The sequence below is a fragment of the Rhincodon typus genome, chromosome 37, assembly GCF_021869965.1.
Source record: "Rhincodon typus isolate 14 chromosome 37, sRhiTyp1.1, whole genome shotgun sequence".
NCBI lineage: Eukaryota > Metazoa > Chordata > Chondrichthyes > Orectolobiformes > Rhincodontidae > Rhincodon > Rhincodon typus.
In genome coordinates, this window is record NC_063368.1 from 17,919,105 (window position 1) to 17,929,900 (window position 10,796).

The 10,796-nt window shown below is 43.4% G+C and overlaps 1 protein-coding gene across 1 annotated transcript in view; it reads left to right on the top strand.

Annotated features, from left to right (window-relative positions):
* LOC109921904 (ATP-sensitive inward rectifier potassium channel 11-like) overlaps positions 1 to 6,398 on the top strand; it is an 11,492-nt gene extending 5,094 nt beyond the window's left edge. Inside the window, exon 2 of the mRNA XM_048617530.1 lies at positions 2,962 to 6,398. Coding sequence (XP_048473487.1) covers positions 2,987 to 4,231 — 1,245 coding nt within the window. The 5' untranslated portion in view covers positions 2,962 to 2,986 and the 3' untranslated portion in view covers positions 4,232 to 6,398. The remainder of the gene's footprint in view (positions 1 to 2,961) is intronic.
* Positions 6,399 to 10,796: the final 4,398 nt, after the last annotated feature.

Here is a 10,796-nt window from a genome sequence, read left to right on the forward strand (position 1 = left end):
AAAAATCAGAGTTAACGTTTCGGGTCTGGTGACCCTTCCTCAGAACCGGACCCGAAATGTTAACTCTGATTTTTTTCTTCACAGATGCTGCCAGACCTGCTGAGCTTTTCCAGCAACTTCTGTTTTTGTTCCTGATTTACAGCGTCCGCATTTCTTTTGGTTTTTAACTGTTTTATGCAATTGATTTATTGTCGTCCCATGTACAGAGATACAGTGAAAATTGTTGTTTTGCATGCTAACCAGGCAGATTGTACCATACAGAGTGCACAATACAATGTTACTGCTGCAGGGAAGTCTCAGAGATGGAGATCAGAATTAACATTAGCGAGGTCCATTCAGAAGTCTAAACAGCAGGGAAGAAACTGTTCTTGAATCTGTTCTTGAATGTATACAAACTTTTATATCCTTTGCCTGATGGGAGAGGATGGAAGATGGTACAACCTGGGGTGGGAGGGGTCTTTGATTGTCACATGTACCGAAGTACAGTGAAAAGCTTTGTTTATGAGCAGTATAGGCAGATCTGAGGAAGCAAGGATGTGCAGATCATAAGGTGAAAAAAAACTTAGAGGCATACAGGTTACGTCGCGCAGGGTGTGTGCTAGACAAGATCGACATTAACAAGATCAGCATTATGTGAAGTTAGAAAGTCCATTCATCAGTTTAATAATGGCTGGGAAGAAGCTGTTCCTGAACCTGCTTGTGTGTGCGTTCAGGTTTCTGTATCTTCTGCCTGATGGAAGAGGTTGTAGGAGATCATTACCAGGGTGCAATGAGTCTTTGATGATGTTGGCAGCCTTTCTGCGGCAGTGAGCCATGTAAATGGAGTCCATGGATGGGAGGTTGGCTTCCGTAATGGTTTGGGCTGTGCACACCACTTTCTGTAGTTTCTTACGATCCTGGGCAGAGCAGTTGCCATACCAGGCCATTATGATAACTCTAATAAATTTGTTAGCATCTCCCTGGACCACTAGTAGTAGCAGTCTCTTGTTTCTGTGTTAGACCTTAAAGTTCCGGGACTGAGACATGATTACAAAATCTAAACATTGACACCATATTGAGGGTGTGCAGCATTGTTAGAGACACTAACTTTTAGATGAGACATTAACTGAAGAGCTCATCTGTCCCGTCAGGTGGATATAAAAGGCCCAATAGCCACAATTGAAAAAATGCAATGGAATTCTCTCCAGGGTCTTGGCCAATACTTATTCCTCAATTGGTATCACTGAAACAGTTTATCATGGAGTAATGGGGTCTCTTATTTAAGTCTGAGGTGTGGAGACATTCTTCCTCTCAGAGGGTTATGAGTTTGTGGAATTCTCTTTCCGAGAAAGTGGTGGAGGCTGGACCATCAAATATCTTTAAGCCTGAGTTGGATAATATTTTGACTAATGAGGGATTTAAATGGCATGGAGGTAGACAGGAACATGAAGGCCACAATTAGATCAGCCATGACCTTGTTGAATGGCCCAGCAGGCCTGAAGGGCTGAATGGTCCACTTCTCCTCCTAATTTGTATAGAATGATTGAAACACAGGAGGAGGACATTCACCCCATTGTACCTGTGCTAGCTCACAAGAGCATCTAGTTTCACTAATCCCAATCCCCTGTGGCCTTGCCTCCACCACAAATCCAGGCAGTGTATTCCAGACCCTAAGTACGTGAAGCATATAAACATTTTTCCTTCTGTAACTTGTTTCTTTTCCCAGTCACCTTTTAGATTGGTATTCTCTGGTCCTCAACCCTGCATAAATAGCAACAGTTTCTCTCTATCTACGCCATTCAGTCCCTTCAGCAGTTCTACTAAACCTTCTGTTCTCCAAGGAGAACAGTCCCAGCTTCTCCAATCCATCCTCACATTCCTTGAGTTTTTCATTCCATAACTCACCTTGTGAGTTTTTTTCTGAATTGTCTCTGAAGACTTTACATCCTTCCTAAAGTGAGATGACCAGAAATGTACACAATCCTCTAGTTGTGGTTAAACCAGGATTTGGTTAGGGTTTATCATAATTCCCTTGTTTTCCTACCTAATGCCTCCATTTATAAAGTCTTGGATCTATCGACTTTCTTCACCTCTTTCTATCATCCTATGCTCCACCTTCAGTGACTTGTGTGCCTATATCTTTTGCCAGCTCCTCTACTTCCGCGTCTCTTTTTGAATATTTCCCTTTATTTTAGGTTGGCTCTCTTAGCTTTTCTCCCTGAAATGAATCTCTTCACACTTCTCTGTTTTAGTTTCATCAACTAGTTGCCTGCCCTTAACTATCAGCTTGTCTATTTCCTCTTGAGGTCCCTCACTATGCATCTCACAGTTCAGAAGTGCTTCCAAGTTTTGTCACTTGAAAAGGTGTCCTCCAGACCAATCCTGGGTCACAGGCATTATATCAGAATGAACTGGTTGCTTATCGCTGCTGTTTTGGGATCTTGCTGTGCACAAATTGACCACCGCGCTTCCCCATATTGCAACAGAGGCCACAATTCAGAGATACTTAATTGGCGATAAAGCATTTTGGTTCATCCTGAGATCTTGAAAGAAACCATACAAATGCAAGCTTTATTTAGCTTCTGGTCTCTGGCTTCATTTGTCATTCTGAAAGTGTTGATTTCACTGGGGTTGGTAATGGTAGAACGCTCTAAATTTGAAGGCAAGAGAATCAACTAGATGGTCATCCATGACACTAGCTGATTCCAAGTAGTCATGATGGTCTGCATACCTAAATAGCATTGCCTTGGCCACCCTCTGTGAGATACTAGACGCCATTAAGTAATGGGAAGAGATAATTAAAGGGGCAGAGGAGGAAATTACAACAGGAATAAAAAATGCACAGCTAGTCAGTAGAATCATTTCTATAATAAGTCTAGACAGAAGTGGCCATAGTCAAATAGGCCCAATGACTAGATCTTGATTCACAGTAAGGCAGCAAAGGTACTAACTATTTTGTTTATGTTTGTTACTGTCCCACAGGCAGTTGTATCCAACCACAAGAGCAATGTTGGCGAGAAAGGGAATCGTTCCTGAAGAGTACTTATTGACCAGGCTGGTGGAAGATGACCTCTCTCAGCCTCGTTACCAAACCAGATCCAGGAAAGCTCGCTTCATCACCAAAAATGGAGGCTGCAATGTGGCTCACAAGAACATCCGTGAGCAAGGACGCTTCCTTCAAGATGTCTTCACCACTTTGGTGGACCTCAAGTGGCCTTACACCCTTGTGATCTTCACAATGTCCTTCCTGTGCAGTTGGATGCTCTTTGCCATGCTTTGGTGGCTCATTGCCTTTGCCCATGGTGACCTGGACACCGATCAGGACAATATTGTTCCCTGCATCACTAGTATCACGTCGTTCGCATCCGCCTTCCTGTTCTCCATTGAGGTCCAGGTGACCATTGGGTTTGGAGGCAGAATGGTGACTGAGGAATGCCCCTTGGCTATCACAGTCCTGATCATCCAGAACATCTCGGGCCTCATTGTCAATGCAGTCATGCTGGGCTGCATCTTCATGAAGACTGCCCAGGCCAATCGAAGAGCAGAAACCATCATTTTCAGCAAGCATGCAATAATCGCTCAGAGAAATAAGAAATTGTGCTTTATGTTCCGGGTGGGGGACCTGAGAAAGAGTATGATAATTAGTGCCACCATCCAAATGCAACTGATCAAGAAGACCACCACTCGGGAAGGTGAGGTCATCCCCATCTCGCAGATTGACATCCAAGTGGAGAACCCAGTTGGTATCAATGCGATTTTTTTGGTTTCCCCCCTCATCATTAGCCACACCATTGATAAGAAGAGCCCACTCTATGATTTATCAGCAGCTGGTCTCCAACAGGAGGACCTTGAGGTAGTGGTCATCCTTGAAGGGGTGGTGGAGACCACTGGCATTACCACCCAGGCGAGGACATCCTATTTGCCGGAGGAGATACTTTGGGGCCACAGGTTTGTGCCGATTGTGACCGAAGAGGAGGGCCGATACTCGGTTGATTACTCCAAGTTTGGCAACACCATAAGGTCCAAGACGCCACTCTACAGCGCCAGAGAACTGGAGGCACAGGAGAGAAGCCAAAATCAAACGCACAATGGCCCTAACCTGCCAAAGAGCACCTTCAGGGAAAGATATTTCACCAAGACCACCAGTGTCCCCGGAACACGCCTGAAATCATTTGTGCGTTTTCAGTCCGTAGATTCTTTGCCAGATTTGCAGTCACAAGAGGGGATTGACTCAAGGTCGTTGCTTCTCTGAATCATCTTTCCATCATTGTCCCTCCTACTCAATCAAATCCTCATGATATTACCATCCAGACTAATCAGCCCCACTGCCACCGTTAACTCCTTTTGAAAGCTAAAGGGATTAAGAGATATGAGGTTGGTTGAGTTTTATTTTAGGCTTTCTCGGGCTTTTTTGAAACTGTGAATCTCCTCTTCCCATGTAAAGTTAACATGGACCAAATGGCCTTTCATTCTATTACCCTGTGCTGGCTCATTTGAAAGAGCTGTCTAAAAAATCTTGAGATCTCAATCTTTGTCCGTTTGCTCTGAGCATTTGCAGGTCCTTCAAAACTAACCTTGCCACATCTGCAGAAGTCCTCTATAGCAATGGCCACGGAATCACAGTCGGGAGCAGGAACCCTGGGCTGTAATTTACTCTCCAGTTTGAGATCAATGAACTCACATCCTTTAGTCTTCCCATCTTTTTATAATCTACAGGAGATACTTCTTTTCCCAACATACTTTTATCTTTGCCAAGATTTGGAAGAGTAGTAACAATGCTACCATGGGCCTTGAGCCTTAGTTCGTCTGTCTTTTTGTTTTGAAAATAAAGTGATGGAGCAACTTAGACACTGACAACATCCAATGCCACATGCTAAGAGCCCAATGTGAAATGAGGTGACCACCCTCATCCATGTCTTAATACACACCAGCTTGAACAAATCATTGGTATTCCCATTGGGTAACCATCGAAAGGATAGGGATTGGAAAAGTATCATATGACCACACACAGAGGTGGAACTGACGCTAATTGTTAGAGCAGTATAGAAGCTAAATTTGTGCCTGACCATGATATGAGTTGTTGAAATATGTTCCATTCCCCAACACCGCATTCCTTACAAGAAGCACAAGATTCAGAAAGACATTTTAATTGTCCAAAACTCAAAGCATTTAGATGAATGATAATTGGAATGATGCACATGGCAACAGTTATTGCCTGTAATGTCCTAATGACCTTGTTGCTGATTGACATATTTTAGGGTGGAGTGGAGGTATGGAAAGGAGCTCCTTTGATAAGACCTGGCAAAGGAAGTGGGAAGCAATAAAAGGTGGAGCAGACTCGATGGGCCAGACGGCCTACTTCTGCTCTTGTGTCTTATGGACAATGTGACTATGGGGAGAGGCAATGAGGGAAAAAATTGGTAGGCAGGGTCTCTGAATTTTAGAAAGATGATAAATGTCATTGAAACAAATATAGTTCGTAGAGGGTTTGACCAGTAGATACTGACCCACTGCAGCCAAGGGGAAAACAGAGTCTAGAACACAAGGTCACAGTCTCAGGAATAAGGGGATAGCTAATAGAAATGAGATAAGGGGACATTTCTTCACTCAAAGTTGTGGATCTTTGAAATCCTCCAGAAAGCAGTGCCCTAAGTCATTCAGTAAATTTAAAATAGGCATCAATATGTCTTTGGGTGATCAAATGATTGGGCCTTGTGGGAAAATCTGAGGGACAGTGGTGCAGGGAAGTGGAGTTAAAGTAGAAAATCAGCCATTTATTGAGTGGAGGAGCAGGGTCCATGGGCTATGTCTGGTCTTGCTCTTACATCTTGCTTTCTTAGTAAAGACATAAGTACTTTTCCAGTCTGAAGACCTGTTGGGATCGTTAAGCAGAGGTTGATCTTATTGAAGAAGACACATTTGTTTCTACAGCTTAATAAGACCATAACAAGGAGGCACAAACTTAAGATGATCATTAAAAAGGTCTAATGGGGAAGGTTAGAAAAATAATCCTTTGACAGAGGCTGATAAGTGTAAAACCTCCCAAGTCAAACTATTGTTGCAAACGAATCCGTCATCTGTTTTAAAAGGGAATTATGGTTATTTGAAAGAACATTCAGTAGAGTTGGACTTGATCGAGGAAGGTAAATGCTACTACAGAGAACATATGGGTTGAATGGTGTCTTTGCTGTGCTGGCCAATTCTATAATTCAATCTGCTCTCCTACATCTCAGGACTGAACACGTCACATTTTATCATTATTGTTGTGATAATGTTGGTTACAGACATCTGCTGTGAGGTTCCAACAAATCTGTTTTTTAATCAGAACACAATTTTTCATGTTTTATTGAGGTCCAAGAGGTATTTGGATCTGCTGCGATTTACTTTGTACTTTGGTATCTGTGAAAAGTGTTATATAAATGCAAGACTCTCTTTCTTCCTCTCTGCTGTATTTTTGCCCTGATTTGGTCAGTTGATGTCAATCTCCTCTGCAAGGCTGGAGATTCAGGGTTTCACTCCAGGCTATGAAGGTGTCATTGGAGCTGATTCTCCAATACATTACGACCAAGTTCTGCATTTCTCAATAAATCTTCAGATGAAGCGTAGACTTGTCTGCACCTCTGGTGGTGGCAAATATCCCCATGGTGCAACCAGGACTTCAACAGTTTGTAATATCCCATCAACCAAATAGCCACCAAGATGCATTCATCTTCTTGCCAATTGTTGGAACATACTGCAGTTAAAATCGCTGATGTCTTCACTAATCTAACACTCATCACATGTCAAAGTGAGGCACGAAATATGAGCAAGTCTTCATTTCTATTTTAGGGTTTGATTAAAACATGTTGCACAGTTGTTGGAATGGGCACACTGCAACTTGTGTTGTTGGTGTTGGGTGTTACAGTTAATGTGCTACAATATGAATTTATCATGCCTTTATATAAAGGAACACTTGCAAATTGTTATGGACCAAAGCATGATCTGTTGCATAAAGTCATCTGGAATGTGGTGTCCTCTGGGTTTATAATTAACCTATTTATCAGTTGATATGTCTGGTGGAAGGAGCACTATCAAACCTCACTGGCTGAAGGATACATACTTCTCTGACATGTAGTAATTGTCAGGCTACAGTTACAAATCTGGTTTATTTAGAAATAAAACTAAGCAGAAGCAAGAGGAAATGCAACATATCTGATTAGAACTTTACTCAATGTGCATTTCCTGATTCAAAACAATGGAACAAAAACAGAAGTTGCTGGAAAAGCTCAGCAGGTCTGACAGCATCTGTGAAGAAAAAATCAAAGTTAACATTTCGGGTCAAGTGACCCTTCCTCAGGACTCTTCCTGTTCTGAGGAAGGGTCACCGGACCTGAAATGTTCTGATTTCTCTCCACAGATGCTGCCAGACCTACTGAGCTTTTCCAGCAACTTCTGTTTTTGTTCCTGATTTAGAGCATCCGCAGTTCTTCTGGTTTTTATTTAGTATTCAAAACAATGGAGTCTTGTATTGTTTGTACTGTACTCTGTTCTGTTAAAGCTTTACTTCAGTCTAGGAGGCAGTTGTTACGTGTGAAGTCAGATATTTGGGGAGTGTCCAATCAAACACACTTTCATAGTTAGCTGGTGAAGTAAACAATATGTTTTAAAACAAACCCTCATAAGGGACACTGACTACTCTCTCTTTGTCTTGAAGTGAGGAAGACCAAAGGGTATCTTTTGAAATTGAATGAACCTGTCAATTACACGTAAATTACAAAAGCTACACACCATTATTTATTAGGTTTCCTAGTCACACTTCTTAAACCTGTAGGACAAAGCATCTCTTGGACAGGGAATGATAGCTTAGTGAAAACCAAAAGAACTGCGGATGCTGTAAATCAGGAACAAAAGCAGAACAAAAGCTCAAAAGCTTTTCCAGCAACTTCTGAATGATAGCTTAGTCTTGGCTCAAGTGTTAGACACAGTCATGGGCATCATTAATGCAACATTACTCAACCTTCAAACTGGGATATTGCTCAAACTTTAGACCAAATGTAAAATTACTACAGAGATAGTAGGAACTGCAGATGCTGGAAAATCCGAGACAACAAGGTGTAGAGCTGGATGAACACAGCAGGCTGAGCAGCATCATAGGAGCAGGAAGGCTGACGGATAGAAGATGGATAGAGAGTCTATCCATCTTCTATCCGCCTCCCCCTCTCTCCCTATTTATTTCAGAACCCCCTTCCCCTCCCCCATTTCTGATGAAGGGCCTAGGCCTGAAACGTCAGCCTTCCTGCTCCGATGATGCTGCTTGGCCTGCTGTGTTCATCCAGCTCTACACCTTGTTGTCTCTGTAAAATTACTACAGTGCAGATAGAGCCCATTGAGTCTGCACCAACTCTCCGAAGAGCATCCTACCCAGAGGACCCCACACTAGCCAATCCTATCCCTCATAACCCCACATTTCCCACGGCCAATCCACTCTAACCTGCACATCTTTGGACTGTGGGAGGAAACCGCAGCACCCAGAGCAAACCCAGGCATACACGGGGAGAATGTGCAAACTCCACACAGACGGTCACCCGAGGGTGGAACCAAAGCCAGGTCTTGGTGCTGTGAGCCACAATGCCACCTTTAACTAATTAACAACCTGATGATTTACTATAAACTGTTACTAGTGTCTGGGTGAAACTAAATTTCTAACGTTTAATGTTGTCCAATTAGATAATGAGTCACTAGCCTCAAAAATGACAACTGTTTCTCTCTCCACAGGTGCCGCCAGACCTGCTGAGTTTCTCCAGTGATTTCTGCTTTATTTAGAGGTGAATCATCGTTCTTTTGAAAGGTCCTCAGTAGGGGAGATATTTAATATAATGTGCTTATGGACCAGATCACTTCTAATCCTAGAAAAAGAGATCTCTCCTATGAGGGCAGGTTGAGCAGAATGCCTTTTGCTCTGGGCACCCTCCCCATCCATTCCAATTGCTCATCCTGCCCCTTAGTCACTACCATCAGTTCTGAAGAAGAGCCCTATTGCACTTGCTACATTAACTCTGTTTCTCTCTGCAGACCTGTTGAGTTTCCTTAACTTCTATTTCAGACCTCTGGCAATTTGCTTTCATTTGAGCAGAGATTTCCTACAGTGTGGAAACAGGCCATTCAGCCCATCAGGTGCACACCAATCTTCCGTAGAGCATCTCACCCAAACCCACCCCTCTACTCTTGCGTCTCCCATGGCCAGGCCACCCAACCTGCACATCTTTGGACCATGAGAGGAAACCAGAGCACCCAGAGAGGACCCACACAGAAACAGGGAGAATGTGCAAAGTCCACACAGACAGTCGCCCGAGGGTGGAATTGAACCTGGGTCCCTGGCGCTGTGAGGCAGCAGTGCTAACCACTGAGCCACTGCACCACCCACTGTAGAGTGGACTTACTTTTCTGGTTCATAGAAGAAAGATAGACGACCTTATTGATATGTATAAAATATCAAGAGAACTTGACATGGAACGTTCTTGTGGGTTAATTCTCCTGGGAAGTCTAGCACTATGAGATCCCGATCTCCTGTCATTTAGGACTGAGCTGGGAAGGAGATAATTCTTCACCTAGGGTTGTGACTCCTTGCAATTCTCTACCTCACAGGACTGCAGATTTTCCAAAATATTTCAAGACCACTGTTTTGGGCATGAAAGGAATCAAGGGGATGAGGGCAGGAAAGTGGAGTCAAGTGTCAAAGATTAGCCATAATCTTATTGAATGACAAAGCAAAATCAAACAGCCTTATAGTCAACTCCTGCTCCTTTTTTTTCCTATAGAGTGATTCAGAAATGAAGACACTGTTGTGAATAGACTTTATTGTATTTCTTTTCTCCTCCACCAGGAAAACACCTGTGTGGCCAATTGAATAATTACAAGCAAAGCCTGTTATAGTCATAGAGTCATATAGCACAGAAACATACCAGAGGGTGGTGGTGGAGGGTTGCTTTTCAGACTGGAGGCCTATGACCAGCGGTGTGCTGCAAGGATCGGTGCTGGGTCCACTGCTTTTTGTCATTTATGTAAATGATTTGGATGTGGACATAAGAGGCATGGTTAGTAAGTTTGCAGATGACACCAAAATTGGGGTAGTGGACAGTGAAGAAGGTAACTTCAGAACACAGCAGGACTCTGATCAGATGGGCAAATGGGCCAAGGAGTGACAGAAGGAGTTTAATTTAGGTAAATGTGAGGTGCTACATTTTGGAAAGTCAAATCAGGTCAGGACTTACACACTTAATGGTAAGGTCCTGGAGACTGTAGCCAAACAAGGAGACCTAGGTATGCAGGTTCATTGTTACTTGAATGCAGACTTGCAGATAGACAGGGTAGTGAAGAAGGTGTTTGGTATGCTTGCCTTTAAGAGTGGCCTCACTAATGTCCTGTACAGCCACAACATGACCTCCCAACTCCTTTACTCGACGTTCTGACCAATAAAGGCAAGCGTACCAAATGCCTTCTTCATCACTCTGTCTACCTGTGACTCCACTTTCCAGGAACTATGCACCTGCACCCCTAGGTGCAGTCTTAAAGGCAATGTTCAGGGCAATGCTGACATCAAAAAGTGAGTGGGATGGGGAACAGGGAGAGATGGAGAGGACTAAATCAAATTGGAGTTGGAGGTTGAAATGAAGCACTGTGTTCCCCATGGTGTCTCTCTCTCTAAAGGCATTAAGAGCGTTGATGAAACCATGTGCTCCCCTCTGCAAGCACACCCCAGCTGGAACATAACCGCGGAAGAGGGGCAGGCAGTCGGCAAAGTCACTGTCTGGACCTGTTTATTGCCACCCTGGCCAGGA